The sequence below is a fragment of the Hippocampus zosterae genome, chromosome 5 (assembly GCF_025434085.1).
Source record: "Hippocampus zosterae strain Florida chromosome 5, ASM2543408v3, whole genome shotgun sequence".
NCBI classification, from domain to species: Eukaryota; Metazoa; Chordata; class Actinopteri; order Syngnathiformes; family Syngnathidae; genus Hippocampus; species Hippocampus zosterae.
Genome location: NC_067455.1, coordinates 1,571,247 through 1,594,780, shown reverse-complemented (window position 1 = coordinate 1,594,780; position 23,534 = coordinate 1,571,247). Strand labels below are relative to the sequence as shown.

At 47.6% G+C, this 23,534-nt stretch overlaps 1 protein-coding gene across 4 annotated transcripts in view; it reads right to left on the bottom strand.

The window, feature by feature from the left end:
* Nucleotides 1-23,534, bottom strand: part of ttyh1 (tweety family member 1) — a 25,398-nt gene extending 1,864 nt beyond the window's left edge. Inside the window, exons 1-14 of one of the 4 annotated variants that reach the window (XM_052065123.1) lie at nt 23,099-23,533; nt 18,807-18,974; nt 15,594-15,826; nt 14,069-14,180; nt 11,889-12,226; nt 10,550-10,645; nt 10,390-10,462; nt 7,676-7,751; nt 7,453-7,508; nt 7,093-7,185; nt 6,884-6,976; nt 6,576-6,715; nt 5,912-6,079; nt 890-968 (exon numbers count right to left, since the gene is read on the bottom strand). In XM_052065123.1, the coding sequence (XP_051921083.1) occupies nt 890-968; nt 5,912-6,079; nt 6,576-6,715; nt 6,884-6,976; nt 7,093-7,185; nt 7,453-7,508; nt 7,676-7,751; nt 10,390-10,462; nt 10,550-10,645; nt 11,889-12,226; nt 14,069-14,180; nt 15,594-15,826; nt 18,807-18,941 (1,692 nt within the window). In that variant the 5' untranslated portion in view covers nt 18,942-18,974; nt 23,099-23,533. Of the gene's footprint in view, nt 1-889; nt 969-5,911; nt 6,080-6,575; nt 6,716-6,883; nt 6,977-7,092; nt 7,186-7,452; nt 7,509-7,675; nt 7,752-10,389; nt 10,463-10,549; nt 10,646-11,888; nt 12,227-14,068; nt 14,181-15,593; nt 15,827-18,806; nt 18,975-23,098 lie in introns of all 4 variants that reach the window. The other 3 variants (XM_052065126.1, XM_052065125.1, XM_052065124.1) reach the window with 3 other exon arrangements.

Here is a 23,534-nt window from a genome sequence, read left to right as displayed (position 1 = left end):
CCGGTAGTCCAGTGGTTAGCACGTGGGCTTCACAGTGCAGAGGTACCGGGTTCGATTCCAGCTCCGGCCTCCCTGTGTGGAGTTTGCATGTTCTCCCCGGGCCTGCGTGGGTTTTCTCCGGGTGCTCCGGTTTCCTCCCACATTCCAAAAATATGCATGGCGCTCTAAATTGTCCCTAGGTGTGAGTGTGAGTGGTTGTTCGTTTCTGTGTGCCCTGCGATTGGCTGGCAACCGATTCAGGGCCCGCCTACTGCCCGGAGACAGCTGGGATAGGCTCCAGCACCCCCCGCGACCCTAATGAGGATCAAGCGGCTCGGAAGATGAATGAATGAATGAATGAATGAATGAATGAATAAATTGGGGATTATTGGCACTTGTCAAAAAAATGGAACACTTCAAAACTACAACCAAATTGGAAGAAATATTTTCTGATTCAAAATACCCTGAAACTTTCTTGGCACCAGAAATGTGTTGTCCGTGGATTCTTGCTATTGTGACATATTTGCGGCATATTTGTGGTCTGACATTCACAAAGTCACACATTCATGTTTTTTTTTTCCAAACCACCCTCTGGTATTTGCTTTTTTTTTGTGCATCATCTTGTGGTAGCTTGGTACCAAGAAACTACGTTGAAGTGAGCTGAGGATCTTTATTCAGCCCAACGTAGTACTTTGCCCCACCACAGGGGGCATCAAGTATTCGGGAATATTCGCGGCAGGCCTCAATCCCTGAATAGAGTTCAATTTCATGCGCGGTTTGAGGGGGAACAAAAAAAATAATAATAAGTGACGTGAAATGAGCTCCGGTAGAACAAAGTTTTCCCTAGTCCTGCACTAGTCGGCGACGAGCATGATGATAAAATGGCACACACAAGAACAGAGGAACTCACAGAGGGGGGTGGGGACTGCCTGTCAGTCAAGGGGAGGCTCTCATAGCCAGGGTTGCCATTGGAGGAAACGTTTGGAGTCCTGCGTAGAGAGAGTAGAAAGAGACAAAAGGGGAGGAGGAGGAGGAGGAGGGGTGGAGGATGAAGAAGACACGTCGAGAGAGGACGGGAGACGGTGGCACAGGAGTCGAGGGCAGGTCAAAAAAGGGAAGAGGGAGAATCAGCGGTTAGAGATCAAGCGCACAAAGCACAGCTCCCGCTCTCTCCCTCTCGCTCGCTTTGAGTAGGCGTGCATCTCCGCGCTCCTGACTAGAGGTGCAAGCATTTCGGTTGCCGTGCTCGTGAATGCGTGATGGGGGGGGGGGGGGGGGGGAAGAGAGAAAAAAAAAAAGCTATTTGGAAAGCACTCCCACTGGTTACTGGTGCGTGTTAGTGCCACTTGGGTCGACCTGCGCAGTCCAATCACATCCAAGTCCATGTTAACTCTAATTTCGTTTTTAAGAAAGCAGAGTAGACCTTCCTGGTTGCTTCCGCTCTCTCTGGTTTTTCGCTTTTGATCTCGTTTGATGAAATGACATTGTTCAAAAGTTTGCAGTCCCTCCGAATAAAAATAACAATAATAATAATAATTATTATATAATTATATAATTATATAATAAAAATGGGCGGCCCGGTAGTCCAGTGGTTAGCACGTCGGCTTCACAGTGCAGAGGTACCGGGTTCGATTCCAGCTCCGGCCTCCCTGTGCGGAGTTTGCATGTTCTCCCCGGGCCTGTGTGGGTTTTCTCCGGGTGCTCCGGTTTCCTCCCACATTCCAAAAACATGCATGGCAGGCTGATTGAACACTCTAAATTGTCCCTAGGTGTGAGTGTGAGTGCGAATGGTTGTTCGTCTCTGTGTGCCCTGCGATTGGCTGGCAACCGATTCAGGGTGTCCCCCGCCTACTGCCCGGAGACAGCTGGGATGGGCTCCAGCACCCCCCGCGACCCTCGTGAGGATCAAGCGGTACGGAAGATGAATGAATGAATGAATAATAATAATAATTACGTGATGTGGAAAAACAATTGTAAATAGCACTGCGATTGATCCCTTTTGTATTTATATTGCACTTAATTGAACGGTGTCTGTTTGTTTTTCGTCTTTCTTCCCACATTCTTGCTGCTGGAGGCTGTAAATGTCCCCAGTGTGGGACAAATAAAGGATATCTTAAGAATTGTCCTTCTTTTTGAAAGAAAAGCACCATCTCCCTGAATGAAACAGAAATGCAGTCTGGAGCAGTGATTCCCAGTCATCCAATTTCACTTCAGGTAATCGGTCCGATTTTTCAAATCGCCTGTCTTTGTTCATTTCGCTATACCAGCGACGGACAGAAAATGAAAAACTCATCCTCCTTGATGTCCGGAAGGACGATTCAATTGTAAAATGTGTTGCTCTTCCTCAGCTCAGTAAATACAAATCTGACATTATTAATTCATTCATTCATTCATCTTCCGTACTGCTTGATCCTCACTAGGGTCGCGGGGGGTGCTGGAGCCTATCCCAGCTGTATTCGGGTAGTAGACGGAAGACACCCCATATCGGTTGCCAGCCAATCGCAGGGCACACAGAAACGAACAACCATTCGCACTCACACTCACACCTAGGGACAATTTAGAGTGTTCAATCAGCCTGCCACGCATGTTTTTTGGAATGTGGGAGGAAACCGGAGCACCCGGAGAAAACCCACGCAGGCCCGGGGAGAACATGCAAACTCCACACAGGGAGGCCGGAGCTGGAATCGAACCCGGTACCTCTGCGCTGTGAAGCCCACGTGCTAACCACTGGACTACCGGGCCGCCCCGACATTATTAATGTGCCATGAAAAAAAATAAAAATCTAAAGTGACCCCCAAACTTTTGAATCGATGATCGTAATAAGGTGTATTTTTTCCCATTCTCCTGATGCAAAACTGCCCCCGTGTCACATTGAGCGATGTTTTGAATCTGACAGGACAATGCGAGAAACTGCCATTGGATTGCACAGCTGTTCCTAATGTGGTGGCCTGCAGTGAGTCGATTACATGGAAAGCCATTGGAGCATTTGGTCCATATCCTTGATCAATTTCTACCCGGACACTCTCGGACCTCACTGGGAAGGCAATTCAGTGCTGCAGCTTACTAGTTTTGAATTATCGCCCTGAAATATCTTAGACATGAGGACAGTGTACTAGTACACGGAATTCCAACGGCTTTCCGTCGTGGGACTGCGCTTAACAAAAGATGTTAGAGGTGTGAGGATGAGAAAAAAGGCCAGGAGAGATCACAGTGAAGAGACAAGTGATGACGAGTGATGCGGAGGGTAGGAAAAGGTCGTGACCTTACTCGGGTTTCCTTGCCAATTTACCCCCCAGCTCCCTCCCCGAATCCCCATTTTTAAAAAAAAACACACAGCAGTGGTCTTACTATGTGGAGATTGTGACGCCGGAATTTCGAGTCTGGGGTGAAGGGGGAAAAAAAAAATGGCGGGCCTGCGTGGTCTGTCCGGGAAAACACTCGAGACAGACGGACGGATTGGACAGAAACACGGGCAGACAGACAGACAGACAGGCCTGTGTATTTGCGTCCGCTCTCCTCTGTCTACACTGGCGTCCCGTGTTGACCTGTCTGTATATCTGTCTGTCTGCGGAGGAGCGACTAGTGCTGCGTGTGGAATAGCGCATGGTAGCGTAGGAGCGTGCGCCAAGGCTCGCTGACTGCCTCTAAGTGTGTCCTGGTTACGGTCAAACTTGGATATGATGAAGGAGGGACGTGGAATTGAAATGCAGACCGAGCGGACGCAACCTTCGATACACCTGCACAACGATACACCTGCACAATCCGGTGAGATCCAATAAAAGAGCTGGATGGAAAAAATAAAAATAAAAAGTGAGCTTTGATTGCTGTTGTAGGTGGCAGTGGTGGAATATACCCTCACGGGGGTGGTCGGATGGTTTTCTACTTCTTCTAGCATGACTACGACTATGATTTCTACTTTGACTATCTACAATACGATTTCCACTCGGACGATTTCGAAGACGACTTCTACCATCACTATGACGACTACAACTATTTTGCCTTTATTACCCCCCCCCCACCCCCCACTGTTATAATGTTTATTTCATTATCAGAAAAATAACCATTATGCCAATATGGTTATCAACCATGACTCCTCCAATTTTACACTACAATACCGGCACTACAACAAGTACTTCCACTACACTTTCTCCTACTTCGATAACTACTTTCTATTCAGTCAAATACTATTATTTTTTTCTATTTTGAACACAACTACTACCTCTGCTACATCTACCACAACTCCTACTGCTTCTACTGTACCCCCAATATTTTTGCTACTACCTCCCAATTCTACCTGTCGACTACTTGGACTTCTACTACTAATTCTACTTCCAATACTACGTCTACCACTTCCACTACTGTTTCTGTGATATCTACTACACCTAAAACAGCTACTATTTGTACTATTTCTATTACACTACGTGTACTACTCCTACAACTACTAATAGCAAAATAGATTAATGGCTTGCTAGCTAGCTAGCTAGGAGGTTGGCTAGCTAGGTACCTCGGTGGTTAGCGATAGATAGATAGATAGATAGATAGATAGATAGATAGATAGATAGATAGATAGATAGATAGATAGATAGATAGATAGATAGATAGATAGATAGATAGATAGATAGATAGATAGATAGATAGATAGATAGATAGATAGATAGATAGATAGATAGATAGATAGATAGATAGATAGATAGATAGATAGATAGATAGATAGATAGATAGATAGATAGATAGATAGATAGATAGATAGATAGATAGATAGATAGATAGATAGATAGATAGATAGATAGATAGATAGATAGATAGATAGATAGATAGATAGATAGATAGATAGATAGATAGATAGATAGATAGATAGATAGATAGATAGATAGATAGATAGATAGATAGATAGATAGATAGATAGATAGATAGATAGATAGATAGATAGATAGATAGATAGATAGATAGATAGATAGATAGATAGATAGATAGATAGATAGATAGATAGATAGATAGATAGATAGATAGATAGATAGATAGATAGATAGATAGATAGATAGATAGATAGATAGATAGATAGATAGATAGATAGATAGATAGATAGATAGATAGATAGATAGATAGATAGATAGATAGATAGATAGATAGATAGATAGATAGATAGATAGATAGATAGATAGATAGATAGATAGATAGATAGATAGATAGATAGATAGATAGATAGATAGATAGATAGATAGATAGATAGATAGATAGATAGATAGATAGATAGATAGATAGATAGATAGATAGATAGATAGATAGATAGATAGATAGATAGATAGATAGATAGATAGATAGATAGATAGATAGATAGATAGATAGATAGATAGATAGATAGATAGATAGATAGATAGATAGATAGATAGATAGATAGATAGATAGATAGATAGATAGATAGATAGATAGATAGATAGATAGATAGATAGATAGATAGATAGATAGATAGATAGATAGATAGATAGATAGATAGATAGATAGATAGATAGATAGATAGATAGATAGATAGATAGATAGATAGATAGATAGATAGATAGATAGATAGATAGATAGATAGATAGATAGATAGATAGATAGATAGATAGATAGATAGATAGATAGATAGATAGATAGATAGATAGATAGATAGATAGATAGATAGATAGATAGATAGATAGATAGATAGATAGATAGATAGATAGATAGATAGATAGATAGATAGATAGATAGATCAAGATATAAACCTCTTCAATTGGATTTCATTAGATTGTGCCAGCGTATCTAATATTATGGCTGGTTGGTATATGTAATACGCAAGTCTACATGTGATTTGTATGACGGACTCTCCTGCAACATCTGGAAGCTTCCGTCTGTCTGTCTGTCTGTCTGACTGTCTGTCTGTCTGCGTGTCCGTGTGTCTGGTGTTACTCACGGGAGGGGCGGCGCGCTAGAAAAGGGGGGTGTCCACCCGGCCCCCGGGTAATTATAGAAGGGGGCCATGGCCCCGCGCTGAGACCCCGAGGCCGTCTGTCTACGTGCCTGATGGGAAGTGAAGGGGTCCTCACTCTCGCTGTCCGAGTCCTCGTACTCTTCCGAATCACTGGCCAAACGGCGCCCATGGAAGAGAGAAAGATGGAGACGCGTGAGGATGGATGGAGAACATCGAGAAGGTGGATAAAGACGGAACATCAAGAGTCATTTTTAGTCTTGGCGTCTTTGGCTTTGCATTAGTGGCTGATCACCAAACCTCCTCCACGGGGCGTGTGGAGAACATTTTCTCATGAGTTTGTCTACAATCTTTGATGGAGTCGTCGCAGTCAGTGAGCAAATTCTAACGGTCGGCCATGTGAATTAACTCCGTTGGAATTTCCACCACGTCTATATTGGAATCAACTTACCTGTTAAAATGTAAAAGTTACCGCATGGGTTTCATCTCCCCTGGAGGCAATTTACCTCACCTCAAACTGCGGCAGTTGGGAAGAAGGTTAAAAATCGTGTGCAGTAGCAGCATCGAGAATAAACTTCTCATTCGGAGTAACAGTCGGTGGATGTTTTTTTTTTTTTTTTTTTTTTTTTTAAGGGTCTTCCTCCCTCACCTTGGGAAACTCCTCCAGGCACCGGGCAGAGAGCAAAGAATGGCCGTGAAGGCCAAAGCCGAGAGGAACGAGTATAGGGAGAGGTATAGCAGCCCCTCCATCCCGTCATAGCACAGGCCTTTCAGTGAGTCGATGTAGTCCTGCGGGGGACGGACGGACATGTTCGAATCAATGTTGACCCCATCATGTATGTGGAACAGTCGCATGATGTTATCCGTCGGTTTCTAGAATTGCAACGTTGCGATTGCGGTGGATTAAGTCACCGCTGAGTGGGCAGATATCACAGCCCGCCCGCCACTGCTCGGTACCTTGTTGAGGCCTCGGCAGTTGAGCAGCGCCACCAGCTGATGGAAGTTGCCCTCCGTGCTGTTGAGAATCTGTTGAACATCCCTGAGTGATTTCTGCAAGAAAAAAAAAAAGTGTCCCGCGAGCGGAAATCAATACAGGGACATGACCGACGTTTTTTTTTGGGGGGGGTGGGGGGGGGGTCTCCCCCCCCAGGATGACTCAAACCCACCTCGGCTTTGGGGAACGGTGTGAGGGCGTTACGTTGCACGCTAGAAAGGTGTGTGTGGATATTGGACAGCGCCCTCTGTGACTGGGTGAGGAGCTGAAGACAGAGCAGGGAGATTTATTGACGAGCATCGCATTCAAGCACTACGCTAGAACATTACATCCGGTTGATTATATCGAATCAAGTAAGAGCCGTATTAAAAATTCGGCTTTTACTACGATAACTCGAAATGCATGGCCATGTATTCCGATGGAGGCGGACAGGCGGAATTCTGGATGCATCTTATTGGCTCTGGTGAGGTTGTGCAAGTGTAGCTCGTGCATGCATGCGTGTTCTGTACAACGGAGGCAGAAGCCTTGGTACCTGCTGGAACGGACTGTTCATGCGTCGGCTGCACGTCAGGTAATAATCCAGCACATCTGAGCGGCAAACAGAGCGAGAACACAAAGGAGGTCATGTGGGATTATCGTCGTTCTGCTGATGTGGGCACAGATGCATGGCGGCCGAGGGGGACGATGACAACAACAACCGCCATTTTGTGTGAGTGTGTGTGCGGTGGTGGTGGTGGGGGGGTGGCAATGGGTACCTGAGCTGGTTCCCGTGTTGAAGTTTGTGGAGTTGAGCACAAACATGTTTGGATCGGTGCAGAAGTCGCTGAGGGCCTGCAAGCGGGGTTAAAAAAAAAAAAAAAGGTCAAACAACAAGGTCAAACAGAGAGACAGCACGATGACCGAGTGACATACTCGCCTCTTGACATATCTGACCGGATGCAGATGGCACGCGGACACAAATTGACACAATGCTGCTGTTCTCAATAAACTTCCACCAGCCTCTCATATCTTTCCATTCGCATAAAGCCCCCCCCCCCCCAGATTGTCAATAGACTGCAGTAGAGCGGCCTTCTTTGCTGCTCCAAACACTCTGTGAAGCACTGGCCTCTATTTGCAAACCTCCATTTCAATATTTGTTCAATGTCAGGTAGAAACTTCAAGTTCCTGTTTTTTTCACGAATCAATACAGCGAACCAATTGGCAGGATTAAAAATCGCATAAACGCTCATCTCCTCCTCTACCCGTCCCTCTGCGAGAGCCGAACAACAGGCACATGTAAGCATATATTATTCATCCTCTGCAAAGAATGACGAATATAACTGCGGCTTACCGAGGAGTAAAATAGGAACGGACGGTCTTCGTTTCTATCCATATGTCTGCATTATACTGCCACCAAGTGGCCAGGGCGTACACAGCAGAAGCAAGCAGCACAATGTCCATATTTTGAAGCACAAAATATGGCAAAAAACAATTTTCACTTTTCATTCAATTGACTTGTGACATGACTGCTTTTTAAATATTTTCTTTTATTTATAAATATATAAAAAATATTTTAAAAAATTATAAATAATATTTTTCGCATCATTTTATTTAATTTAAAATATTTAATTTATTTATTTTTTTTAAATATACAGTGCTATTTTCCTTTTTTAATTTTCTTTGGGATTTGCGATTATTTCAATGAGGATGTCGCATTTTTGCTTGGTGACGTGCTGGAAGATGTTATGAATGCACCCCGATCGTCTGGGCGAAGGCTGCTGTGGAGTATCGTGGCGCTCCCCCAGCTGGATGCGCTCACCAGAAGAGGGAGCGATAGTCCCAGAGAGAAGCAAGCCCAATCCGGCACGTCAAAGTGGCCACGGAGGACAGAATAAACTGGGCCCACAGCGAGCCCTTTGTTTCCTTCTCACGAGCCAGAGACAGAGCGTCTCTGTGTGGACAAAACGGTCTTTGGGACATCTCCCATCAGCTCCGGGTGACACAAAACAGGCAGCAGAGCAGAAAAACAGCCACCATTTGGCCTCTCGACACATTCTTTCAAGGGGAAAGCTGGAAAAGCTCCCTCTGCGCGCCGTTACCAACTCATGTCAAAAAAGGTTACGACTCCCCCCCCCCCCCCCCCCCCCCACGTTTGTGAGTTTCACTCTGACTGGATGGCGCTGATGCCACTTTTGTGTTTGAGCCGAGCGAAATCCCCCAAAGGGCCCCGAGAAGAGAGACGGGAAGCCGTCTTCCACCACCTTTTCCAACTCTGAGCCAAACGCCCACGCAATCCACCGGGGGGCGCTTTGCTCGGAGACGCTGCTCGTGAAACATTGCGCATTGAATATTTAATCGCTGCTCCATTTTTTTTTTCCCCCCCTGTCTTTTTGGTGCTCCGCCATCGCTGCGGCGCTCCCTGCGAGGTTCTCGGTTCGACACGATGGGTGCAGATAGCTTACACGCTGGCTGCGCTTGGCATGCCATCAGGGGTTTAAAAAAATGAATAAAATAAAATAAAAATCATGAAATCGTATCGAATGAAAATTTGACCAAACTAAATGGGTGAAAACGCGGCCCGGTTGTCCAGTGGTTAGCATGTCGGCTTGACAGTGCAGAGGTACCGGGTTCGATTCCAGCTCCGGCCTCCCTGTGTGGAGTTTGCATGTTCTCCCCGGGCCTGCGTGGGTTTTCTCCGGGTGCTCCGGTTTCCTCCCACATTCCAAAAATATGCATGGCAGGCTGATTGAACACTCCAAATTGTCCCTAGGTGTGAGTGTGAGTGCGAATGGTTGTTCGTCTCTGTGTGCCCTGCGATTGGCTGGCAACCGATTCAGGGTGTCCCCCGCCTACTGCCCGGAGACAGCTGGGATAGGCTCCAGCACCCCCCGCGACCCTAGTGAGGATCAAGCGGCTCGGAAGATGAATGAATGAATGAATATACGGTAGACCGGGAGTCTGCTGTCGGCAGACGCCATCTTGACTTTGTTGCCCAAGAACTCTGAATGGACTATCAACAATGAATCCGGAGAGCAGCCATCTTACGTTGCCACTGTTTGTGACACTAGAAAGTGAAAAGTGTGTTTACTATTTAGTGTGTTTTACTATTTGAAGATGAATGAATGAATGAATAAATGGGTGAAAACGAATTCATTTGACGCCAAAGGTTAATGTACTTCACAAATATTGTGTACTGGTTATTAAAAGTGTTCAATTACATTTCATTCTAGCACGGCAAAACAGACAAGCATAAGCATGTTCCCGGGGGGGGGGGGGGGGGGGGGTCACAAGCGCCCCTCCCCCCGTGCTAGATCTGCGGGGCCACTTGGTACCAGGCCGCACTGATAGATGAAAACAAAATATGTGTTTTGTTTTTATTTTTTTTCTTTTGCACTGTACGCCCCAATCGGGAATGTATGTCACCGAGTATCTGTACTTCGACTTGTGCACCGCGGGAGTATTTTTGCCACCTCCGTCGGCATCCACTCACCACCACGGTGGCCGTCTCCAAGCCCAGCGAGCCCCAGCTTAGGAAGAGAGCCAGCCACGCCAGCACCGTCATCCTGCGGGGGGAATAGCGTAAAAACGCCGGCGTCATGCCGGAGGACACGCGCGTGGACAAAGACGCAAATTTGTGACGGCTTACGCACAAAATAAGCAGCCATCGTGCTTGCTTGGCCAGTCCGAGCAGGATGAACAGACACACGATGAGGTCCAGCAGTAGCAGCATGACGTATGACAACCACCTAAAAAACAAAAAAAACAAAAGCAAAACAGATTTTCCATTTTAGGGTTGGCGAAGAAAAAAATGCAACACAGCACTTCCGTTTCTGAGGAGAGGAATGTGTGGTGAGGATGTTGTGGGGAAAGGCTGCGCCATTTCTCCTCCGCGTGTGTGGTTTGTTTATGTGACACACTGGTGAGATGGATAAATGATTTGTTCAATGATTCCGAAGCATTCGTGTACGGCTAAAGCGCGGAAGCAAAGTTTTTAATGGAAAACCAAATGAAGAAACAACACATTTGGGCGGTTTGTTTGGATTCTTAAACAAAAAAAAAGGGAATAAAATGAGGCTTCAAATCCAAGCCATGCTCTCCGCTCTCAACAACCCCTCCACCCCCTCCCAAAAAATCTGATCTGGACTACACAATGTTTTGCTGTAAATGCCACAATATGGCGGCGGCAAAGCACTACATGAAGATCTTCGACTCACTTCAACATGTTGGCAGACCTCAAGATGGCGCCAAAGCAAAATTTTTACTGAAAAATAATGGAGAATATGCCTTTCTGTGGCGGCCCGGTAGTCCAGTGGTTAGCACGTCGGCTTCACAGTGCAGAGGTACCGGGTTCGATTCCAGCGCCGGCCTCCCTGTGTGGAGTTTGCATGTTCTCCCCGGGCCTGCGTGGGTTTTCTCCGGGTGCTCCGGTTTCCTCCCACATTCCAAAAACATGCATGGCATTGGACGCTCTAAATTGTCCCTAGGTGTGAGTGTGAGTGCGAATGGTTGTTCGTTTCTGTGTGCCCTGCGATTGGCTGGCAACCGATTCAGGGTGTCCCCCGCCTACTGCCCGAAGACGGCTGGGATAGGCTCCAGCACCCCCCGCGACCCTAGTGAGGATCAAGCGGCTCGGAAGATGAATGAATGAATGAATGAATGCCTTCCTGTGTGGGGTTTGCATGTTCTCCCGGTGCCTGCATCCGTTTTCTGCGGCTACTCCGCATTCCTCCCGCATTCCAAAAACATGCATGGGGGGCTGATTGAACACTCCAAATGGTTGTTAACTACTGTGTGCCCTACGATGGGCTGGCAACCGGTTCAGGGTGTCCCCCGCCTACTGCCCGAAGACGACTGGGATGGATTCCAGCACGCCCCGCGGCCCTCGTGAGGATAAGCAGAACAGGAAATGGATGGATGGATAGATACTCCGAAATATCTACACTAATGTCAAATCCCAAACTATTATACCCTTGTTCGTGTTCCCCTCACCTGTAGTCCTCATTCATCATTAAGGTGTTGGCCGCCCAGCCAGGTGAAAAGGGGCCGGGCATCAGGCCGCCGGACGGCGCCACCGTGGGGGCCGCCGAGGGCGGCACCGGGGTCAGAGGGATAATGGAGGCCCCGCTGACCCCGCTGTCATTCCCCGGCCCCGCGTCCAAGCCGGAGCGAGCCGCAGAGATGGAGGAGAGGAGGTTGATGACGTTCTCGGATAACCGCCGGCAGTTCCGCGTGGAAACCAGGAAGGGTTTGCTGCCCGTAAACATCTCCTCCATTGTGGTCAGCGGGCCCGAGACGGACAGCTGCAGACCATTGATTGTATCCGAAATCTGGAAAGGGAGGAGGAGGAGGAGGATGTGAGTAAACCGCAAATTTGGGATGCACTTCAAGTTGTGGTCAGATCTGTGACGGACAAGTGAAGGTCCTCCCTCTGTCTGAACCGCAAGTATGCCTGAAGTGCTTCACCAAGTTGCCCAACACATTCGGTACACAAACAAAAGTCTCGAGACACAAGCTTAGTGCTTAGAGGCTTTCCCACGTCACAATAACGAGGCACTCGAAAGAAGCTTGAAGCACTCGTCTACTCTCCGACTATCAAATTGGACTTTTAAAATCATCCATCCATCCATCCACTTTCTAATCCACTTATCCTCACGAGGGCCGAGGGCGTGCCGCAGCCTATCCCGGGCCATCTTCCGGCAGTAGACAGGGGACACCCTGAACCGGTTGTTAGCCAATCGCAGGTCTCACGCACACTGTCGACAAAAAAAAGACCATTCGCGCTCACAGTCACACATAGGGACAATTTAGAGTAAACAATTCAGCTACTGTGCATGCTTTTTGGAATGTGGGAGGAGACCGCAGAACTCCGAGAGGACCCACACAAGCAAATTCCACACAGGAGGGCCAGAGCCGGAATCGAACCTTGCACCTCTGCACTGTGAGGGCCGGACGTGCTACCCAGTCGATCGCTGTGCCGAGAAAAAGGTTCTCCCTCATCACTACTCGGCCTTTCTCTGTGTGACGCGCATGCACTCGGGGCCAACAACGGGGCGCTCTAAACCTGCCACACACCAGTGGCCTACTTGCAGGCCAGATGTATTTTACGGGGGTATCGGCCAGTTTGTTTGTTTTTCCTTCTATCCGAAAGCTCTTTTTTATGTGTGAGTGCATTAAGGCGTTTATATACTGTGAGAGAGTTAACGAAGAAGTCAACTTTTTACCTCGGGGGAGTGCGCGCGTGCGTTTTTTAAGTGGAGCAGAGCATCATCCCCCCCTAATAGTGCTGCTCAGATCAGATCAGCAGCACCTGCACTCGCTGTTCCTGAAGGTCATAAAACATTCAGCGCAGTTCCATTTCTTTCCTTGCCGTGCAACCGCTTTTAAAAGTGGCCCCTTCTTGGCACAATATTTTGACAACCGTTTTTGTGGCAATCAATGGTCTCAATTTTCACACGCACAAATTCACACTGTCCCTGGATCACAGTTTAACCGAAACATCATAATGGTGGTAATCAGATTTGGGTAAAGTTGGGCAAGTCCCCACTGAAAGACCAGGTACCAAAAACTCATCATCCACCATCGGATTTGACTGACCTGCAAAATTTCGCAGACTGCTCCGGAAGGAGGACAATTAGCAAAGTGACACACTAACCGCTGTTTGACCAGGAGGGGAAAATCAATCAGAGCGACATTTGGATGCCATTTTCACTCTCTCACACACACACACACACACACACACACACACATACACATTCCTGTACTTGTGGCACAGTGAGGACCAGGTAAAAAAAAAAGGCCTACAAAGCGAGGACCACCCTTTCTGCTTGACAAAGGAATGAAAAAGACACATTTCTAAACACAGGAGGGCGTCCTTAGCCAATACATTCCTTTAGATTAAATACACACACACAAATTCCTGTACTTGTGGCACAGTGAGGACCAGGTAAAAAAAGGCCTACAAAGCGAGGACCACCCTTTCTGCTTGACAAAGGAATGAAAAAGACACATTTCTAAACACAGGAGGGCGCCCTTAGCCAATACATTCCTTTAGATTAAATACACACACACACACACACACACACACAGTCACACATACGCGCAATTGCAAGCAGCGCGAAGCCAGGGTAGGGATTCCGCATGACATTTTACTTGCAGAGAGCACCACTCACCAGCAAATCGATGGAAGCTAGCGTGTAATTGGCTGTGAGAAGAGACGAGGTCAACTGATACATCCCATCATTAGCCTCGCTGTTGCCATAGAAACCGATGCCTATGGCAACACTGCAAAAGAGGGAGGCAGAGGAGAAGGAAAGGAGGGAGAGGAAACGTGAAAAGACTGCGCGAGCAGATAGCGGAGGCGTTGGGAGAGCGATGCGTGTGACTGTACATTTTGAAACGGATGAGATGGCAAGGGATGCGATATGTCTTGGTGGACGCGCAAAAGGACAATGCTGAGAATTAAAGAGGCCCACTTGAAGGACAGCGATGGAAATTTTTGTTTACGCACCATTCTCTTATTCAAATATTCAGATTAAGACTCGGGCCAGCTGTTCATCAAATCCCCTCCGAGCGCAGACAAATGGTATGACCCAATCTCCCATAGAATGTGACCCAGATTACAAAACGGGCGGGCGAGTGGGGAGTCGGGGGGGGGTGTCTGAAGGGAGAAACGTCTGCCTGTGTGTTTCGTGCATTGCGAGCCACCCAATGCAAACGTTACGTGAAATCACTGAAACAGTTTTTTTTTTTCTTAGCAGAGACGAAAAAGCCCCCATCCGTACAGGGGGAGCCAGACTCAATTAAAACACCGCCATTAGCTGTCCCGCACATCTGCTCATAAGGACGCTCCATAAGGGGGAGACCGCATGTCAAGTTGACATCTGATGACATCACTAGGATGTATATCAATAGATAGATATAAAAGATAGATTTAAAAAAATAAAAAAAATCTAAAAAATAGATATAAATGGTAGTCATAGAATGTGTGTCATCATGTCACACGTCGAGGTTAGCAAAGAGCAGCACAACATGAGTCAGATGTCAAGTAGGCCCTTCCTCTCGTTTCTGGTGACATTGGTGAGAAAAAAAAAAAAAAAAAGCACATGATTACGATGATGTTGCTGCTGCTGCTGAAGGCGATGACAGCACGTGATTCACGACTTTGCTGATGTCACGTCCTGCTTTGGATACTTTTTTTATAGGGCAAATATTGTACGGACTGCACTTTCGTCACTAATTATCGTTTGTTTGTTTTTTTTCCCCCCAATGTGTAGACGTTTTCTAGCCACTGTATGAAAAGTGTGAATATGTCACAATGCAGTACTGTACTCCATATATAGTACTGCATTGTGTATGTGGCAAACTGATCTCTCTAATTTTATATCCGCTTCAACAACTCCCAACATGACGCAGTTCGATTATATCATGAAATTCTTCTGATTGTGCACATGTACCAAGTTAATTACGTGATAACTACCGTTTGTTCTTTCTACATAATTACTCCATCGCTCTGAATGCGTATCTGAAGGATTCCTCCGAATACACACTTTGAAATGTCCCCCCCACCCTCCATATTGATCAGAGCCCAATTCCACGATATTCAAAATGTCTTCCCCATCTAACAGGTCAAGGCAGTGCATCGCCACGGCAACAGCGTTTTAAAAAAAAATGACATGCATCCATCGGCCTCCTCACCAGCACAGCGTGACCGACGCCACGGCCACCCACGTGACGCAGCAGATCCCTCGGCCCCCCTTCTTGCCGCTGTAGCCGTGACCCGTGCTGCCATCTTCGTCCTCCTCCTCTTCCTCAGATCCCTCGCCGCGGTCGCCGCGGTGACAGCAGCAATAGTGGATGAGGAAGGACAGGACCACCAAGAGGGAGATAACGAGGGCGATGGCCGATATGCTGGACAAAACCAGCAGAGTCTGAGGGAGAGGGGCAGAATAGAAGACGTGAGCGGGGTGGCTCTGAAAAATGTCCCTTTGATTGTTTTAAAAAAAAAAAAATTTAAGATATTAAAGTACAAAGTCATCTTGCTTATCCTACAATGTAATGCACGGCCCTCATTAGCGGCAGGCACAAGAGATTTACGGGAATATAATGTTCTGCAATTTCACACACTCAATAATTCCACTCATATTAATGAACTAGCTCGTGAATCCCTTCATCATCATCATCATCATTATCATTTATTTTCTCCCTCTAATATTGAATTAAATGCTCAAACCCAACATGACTGACCTAAACAGTTGGGAATAAAATCCATTTGGCAATCCTTCGCCGTACTTGAGCGACAGAAAAGCGGCGACCCTGTATTTATGGTTTTAGGACTACACATATAAACGATATGTTGATATTTTTTCACTGAACCATAAAAACATGGTGCGACTCTCGAGGAGGAAGTGGTTGGGACAAAGTATGAACATGCCGGAATAAAAAGTGGATCTTTTTGAAAGGGGATTGGCGGTGATCGTTTTTGCTACCAGAGACTCCCCACGCTTTACTTTTGAGCCAGCGATAGGTTGAAAAGATAAGTATGATAAACTTTCATTCATTCATTCATCTTCCTAACCGCTTGATCCTCACTAGGGTCGCGGGGGGTGCTGGAGCCTATCCCAGCCGTCTTCGGGCAGTAGGCGGGGGTCACCCTGAATCGGTTGCCAGCCAATCGCAGGGCACACAGAAACGAACAACCATTCGCACTCACACTCACACCCAGGGACAATTTAGAGTGTTCAATCAGCCTGCCACGCATGTTTTTGGAATGTGGGAGGCACCCGGAGAAAACCCACGCAGGCCCGGGGAGAACATGCAAACTCCACACAGGGAGGCCGGAGCTGGAATCGAACCCGGTACCTCTGCACTGTGAAGCCCACGTGCTAACCACTGGACTACCGGGCCGCCCATGGTTAAACTTTTTTATTTTTATTTTTTTTTTTGCTAGCGGTTTTGCTAGCAGGCAGCCCGCCAAAGTGGTCGGTGCCCCGCCACCAAGTGCAAAAGCAAGCGAGTCCTTGCTCGTGACCAGCGGTTGCCTGCGCAGCCGTCGGCTATCACGCGGAGACGGATGATGTCATCCAGCCGTATCAGGCATCGGATCGGGCCCTTGTGTCATCGAGTCAACTTTACTGAAATACATTTTTCAGTGCCCATCTCCCCGTATTATCCTCTCATCCATCTGGGCCGTCTGTCACTCCGACCCATTCGTCCGCATCCGCTTTCCACCACACTCCGGCCGCCTTTCTCTCTCTCTCTCTCTCTCTCTCCCCCACTCTCCCCTCTTTTTTCTTTCTATCTATCCACAGCGCCTGAATCTCTATTAATAATCTGTGACCTACTTAAACACATTCAGTGCGACTCTCTCTCTCTCTCTCACTGCTGCCGCTGGCTGACTCTCTGTGAGCCTCCCCCAGCCCCGGACTTCTCCTCAGCAACCTCCTTGCATTACTCATTCCCTCTCTCTTTGCCTTCTCAGAGCACTTTAAGTTGCTTTTGTCTTTGTGTTCTGCAGGATCATTTGCTCTCTCTCTCTCTCTCTCTGTCTTTTTTTCTTTTTTTATTTTTTTTACCTCCACTCACCACATCCTCCCGTTTGTCCCACAGAAAAGTCACAAGCACGCAATGTGAGACAGTTAGTTGAAGACGGGCGAGACCTCATGTTATGCACGGCAAAGTGCAGAAATTCCGAGCTGTGCAAGCTAGCGGCAATTGGGATTTTCACGCGCAAGTTGATAGCAGGCTGCGCGCGTGCACAGGAGCAGGTGCAGCTAAGTGACCTTGTAGAGAAGCATTAAAAAAAAAATAATAATAATAAAAATAATCAAAATAGGGCGGCCCGGTAGTCCAGTGGTTAGCACGTGGGCTTCACAGTGCAGAGGTACCGGGTTCGATTCCAGCTCCGGCCTCCCTGTGTGGAGTCTGCATGTTCTCCCCGGGCCTGCGTGGGTTTTCTCCGGGTGCTCCGGTTTCCTCCCACATTCCAAAAACATGCATGGCAGGCTGATTGAACACTCTGAATTGTCCCTAGGTGTGAGTGTGAGCGCGGATGGTTGTTCGTTTCTGTGTGCCCTGCGATTGGCTGGCAACCGATTCAGGGTGTCCCCCGCCTACTGCCCGGAGACAGCTGGGAGAGGCTCCAGCACCCCCCGCGACCCTAGTGAGGATCAAGCGGTTAGGAAGATGAATGAATGAATGAATGAATGAATGAATAATCAAAATAATCCTATGCGAGCTGGAGGATGAGGGAAGGCAGCCCTCAGAAAGACGATGATGGGGTCGGTCAGTGTTTGGACAAAAAACAAAAAAATAACACACTAGAGAATTGTACTTTTACAAACATAAGCAACAAACTTAAATAGAGTGTAAATAATTCAACAGTTGGTGCATCATGATTAATTCAACGTGCAGCTCTTTCTGGTGTGCACTCATTGGCCATCAGGGGCAAGTATGAGACATACGGATATAAAATGAACGGCTCAGTAAGCCGGAGTAAGAGTAGTCGTTTATTAATATACGCCTGTGAGTATTGCTCTTTTGTCCGTTGACGTATTGCTATACCGTTTGTGTGCAAACATCTGTTTGCTAGAGTACGACGCAACGCCGACGCTAGTATCGTTAGCCCATCTATGGCATTTTGCATTCCGTGCTAGCATTAAGCTAGCGGACTTTTGTATAAGGCAAATTCTCGATATATTACACACATCACGAAAACCCGTTCGACACCCATGACCGTCAATTTGCACAATTTGAAAGCTAGACTTGCATTCAAGGACTTCTTGCGTGACAAAACACCGATTGCATGACGTAACGAAAACCGCAATGTGTGTGATTTCAATGCACTAAAGAGTATGTGACTTAGTAGCAAGTGTGTGTGTGTGTGTGTGTGTGTGTGTGTGTGTGCACTACCTGCTGGTACTCCCAGCTGTCAGGGGCAAAGAGGTTGTCCCTCATCTGCATGGTGAGGTCCAGCCGAGGGAGAGCGTGACACATACGCACCCACAGCGAAGGGGTATAGCTGGGTACCGTCGTCATGGCAGCCATCGTCCACCTTCACTCGATGCCCTCGTATACACCCTGTGCAAGGGAGAGAGAAGTGTCCGTGTCGTTAGGATGTGAAGTGCGAGCGGTGGGGACAGGGGGGGGGGGGGGCGAAGGCCCCGCCGAGCCCAGAGGACGACGAGGTCGACAGGCGAGCTTCCACGGGAGTCGCCGACCTGCGGCGCGCAGTGCGGATGATTTAAGAGCCGCATCACCTGAGAGATGACGGGGTCAAGATGTGGGCTGAGGGTCACATAGGAGTCACACGTGGTAAAAAATATATATATGCTCAAGTGTCTTCAACTGTACATACATTCATTCATTCATTCATTCATTCATCTTCCGTACCACTTGATCCTCACTAGGGTCGCGGGGGGTGCTGGAGCCGATCCCAGCTGTCTCCGGGCAGTAGGCGGGGGACACCCTGAATCGGTTGCCAGCCAATCGCAGGGCACACAGAGACGAACAACCATCCACGCTCACACTCACACCTAGGGACAATTTAGAGTGTTCAATCAGCCTGCCACGCATGTTTTTGGAATGTGGGAGGAAACCGCAGCACCCGGAGAAAACCCACGCAGGCCCGGGGAGAACATGCAAACTCCACACAGGGAGGCCGGAGCTGGAATCGAACCCGGTACCTCTGCACTGTGAAGCCCACGTGCTAACCACTGGACTACCGGGCCGCCTACTGTACATACAGTGGATATTAAAAAAAAAAAAAAAAAGTCTACCTGGCCCCCTTCAAATGCTGGGTTTTTGTGAAACAAAAAATAGACCAAGTTAGATCATTTTAAAACGTTTTACAGAATAAATGTGGCCTTCAACCTTTTTTTTTTTTTTTTGAGAGGGGAAGGCAAACTAAATGCACAGGTGCCTTTAACTGTCCTCAAAATAAAGTTTTGCTGCTCTGGTCGGCTTTCCCTGACATAGAACCAAACATGATATCATGTCCAGTTAAGACAGTGGAAGAGCAATTAAGTATTTTTTTTTTTTTTGACGATGAGTAGACTAATGATAAGCTGCAGAGCGGTTTTACTTTGTACAAAGCGTGACGGCTTTTGTTTTTTTTTGCACAGACTGTATGCCATGTGGCGGCCCGGTAAGTCCAGTGGTTAGCACGTGGGCTTCACAGTGCAGAGGTACCGGGTTCGATTCCAGCTCCGGCCTCCCTGTGTGGAGTTTGCATGTTCTCCCCGGGCCTGCGTGGGTTTTCTCCGGGTGCTCCGGTTTCCTCCCACATTCCAAAAACATGCGTGGCAGGCTGATTGGACGCTCTAAATTGTCCCGAGGTGTGAGTGTGAGTGCGAATGGTTGTTCGTCTCTGTGTGCCCTGTGATTGGCTGGCAACCGATTCAGGGTGTCCCCCGCCTACTGCCCGGAGACAGCTGGGATAGGCTCCAGCACCCCCCGCGACCCTCCTGAGGATCAAGCGGTACGGAAAATGAATGAATGAATGAATGAATGAATGTATGCCATGTGGACTAGCGTGGCTTATATAGGGGCCTATACGGGGTCTTTGAAGGGGCCACGGCAAATATACGAACATAAGGAGCAACACTATTTAATACAATCGGAGCACGATCCCAGAAGTGAGCGTTTGGACTCTCTTCTTGACGAGTGCTCGGCGCTTGGCGTCTTTTAAAGCCGCCCAAGTGGGTTAGAAAGTAGGGTAAATACAAAAGGCAAATCCGGTTAGCCAAAACACACACTGGGATCCGATGAGGGGAAGAGACGGGGGGGCTAAGGGGGGACAGTGGCCGAGACACAGGCTGGTTGGCGTCTGATACGAGCGTCGCCGCGTATGAAAAGGCGCATTTTCGGACAGCACAAAGCGCAAGCGGCGCTTTGCGTACAAAGCGTGCACGCAACCCTCAATTTGAAACCGTTACTTCAAGCTAAATGTTCGATTGAACCATTCAAGGCGGCCATTATGCATCGGGCACAACCGTCAATATTCAACACGGAATGCTTTTCACCCTCCCCGCTGATCCACACAGCGTGTCTTTGTGTTCAATAGCGTCCCAAGATAAAAGTTTGGATTGAGCCAAATGGCGAGGCTACGTGACAATTGCTTTATTCAAATTTAGTTTAAAAGCTCACTCGGAGGCCGGATGGGGCCGGCCGGCCGGCGCTAAGCACATCTCAATAAGCCTGTTGGGCCTAATGGCTCCGGCAGCCCAACTGTTACAAATCAAATTGTTGCCAACATGCCCCATTTCACTTATTAAAATGGAAGCTGAAAATTCTTTTATCCGGGCGGCCGAGCGTTTCAAGCTGCTCGGAAACACGCCGAGGCTGTTTAGGTAGCAAACTTTTTGGTTTCACGTTTGTGCCGTTCATTAGACCCGTTTTAAAACCGCCGTCGTAGAAAGTCACACTTTGATCCCTTCGCAGGCATCTGGTGTAGACTGGATATGAAAAGTTTACACACCCCTGTTCGTATGCTAGGTTTTCATTCATCTTCCGTACCGCTTGATCCTCACTAGGGTCGCGGGGGGTGCTGGAGCCCATCCCAGCCGTCTCCGGGCAGTAGGCGGGGGACACCCCGAATCGGTTGCCAGCCAATCGCAGGGCACACAGAGACAAACAACCACTCGCACCCACACTCACACCTAGGGACAATTTAGAGCGTCCAATCAGCCTGCCACGCACGTTTTTGGAATGTGGGAGGAAACCGGAGCACCCGGAGAAAACCCACGCAGGCCCGGGGAGAACACGCAAACTCCACACAGGGAGGCCGGAGCTGGAATCGAACCCGGTACCTCTGCACTGTGAAGCCCACGTGCTAACCACTGGACTACCGGGCCGCCATGCTAGGTTTTGTTGATCCAAAAAAAAAAAAAAACATGAAATGAAGATGAATTCCAAAACTTTCTCCACCATTCATGTGAACTAAACCTCAACAAAATGAAGTCTTTCAGAGGGGAAGTCAAATCAAACAACTGAGAAGATGGAGTTGCACAAGTATGCACACCCTCATAAGTGGGATGTGGTTGTGTTCGGAATTAACCAATTCAACTCATGTCAGCTTGGCACCCTTTAGTGCAGCTGATTCACCGCCAATAAAGCTCAGGTGTTCCAGTAGGCTTTTCCTGACATTTTTTTGGCTTTCTATAAATCAAAAGTGGTGGGTACGAATGACCTGTTTGCTGCATTTCAGAAAGTTATCGGGCCAACCTAATAAGGTGGACGATGGTCGTGAGGGGTGAAAGTGGGCGGTGGGTAACAGCAGTTAGTCAGTGCTTGCCACACACACACCAATCGCCTCACGTTAAAGCAATGCCATCTCTTTAACTTGCCCCTTGCGTGAGTGAAGACGAATAAATGTGATTTGGAGCCCGATCGCTGACCGATGGCGGCGGCCTGAGGAAATGCGCGCACGCAAAATCTCCATCTGGAGACTCTGAAACAGTGCGATGTCTCAATGTGCAGACGGAAAGGGAGAAAAGGGCCATTTTGTGTGGCGCGCGTTGGCTATTTGCAGCTATGGCGGAATGCGTATTGTGTTCGAATAGATTTCCAGCTGATGTGAATGATGTGCATACAACCGACATCGCATTAGTCAACACTGAGAAAGAGGAACCAGCACGTAACGACAACCCTTTCACGACCGGAATTTACAGGAGGGCATGAAAGGCTTACGACACCCCTCCCATCATCTGGGGGAAAAAAATTCATGAAAATCTCGTGCGTTTACACGCTTTGACGAGGAGGCAAAGCTTCCCTGGCATCCGCATCGCTGCACGTCCATTTTCATCTGCGTGCTTAACGTCCACTCCTGACAGCGCGCGCTCTCTCCTCTTAAAGTGAGTGCAGCTGACCGAAGGTAAGCGAGCGCGGTCAGTAAGTCGGTGCAAATCAGTGCGCAACAGCACGACACGGCAAGTTGACAGACGCAGAATAGTCGCCACCTCCCCACCAATGTTTAAAAAAAAAAAAAAAAACGAGTGGATGCAATGAATGCATCGGCATCAATGCAGCATTTGCTGCATCCCGTTCCAGTGACATAAGGAGCCGTGTATTCGATGTGACGGCTGCAAAATAGGCACGACATCTTAACATCTGATTTCATATTTAGCGCATCCACGCCAGACCTAAAAAGCCATTAAAAAAAAAAAAAAAAAGAAGGCTGACGTTAAGATTGATCCATTTCTTACCTCTGACAGTCGCGTCGGAAGGCTTCACTTTTTGTGTTTGTGCCGCTTCTCGCCGCCACTCGTGAAATATTTACCCGCTCAAAGAAGTCTACCGCCGGCAGTCAACGCCTGATGATGCTCTTGCAAAAACATCCTGCTGAGATTCAAAATAAAAAATAAAAAAGGAGACAAAAAAAGCTTGAGGACATGCCAAAAAATTTGTAAAAAAAAAAAACATGTGGCAGAAGGGGGTGGGAGAGCAACGATGTGGCGAGAACGTGCGAGTAATTCTTGGGCAGCTGTTGAAATATTAAATAGCCGATAATTGTGTGCTTGTCGGCTGACAGTGGAGAGCCGCTCGTGTTGATGGATGGCAGAGGAGTTCTCAGTGAGGGCGAGTGAGCAAGGGAGGAAGAGAGAGAGAGAGAGAGACGGCGAGAGAGAGAGTGGTGGGGGG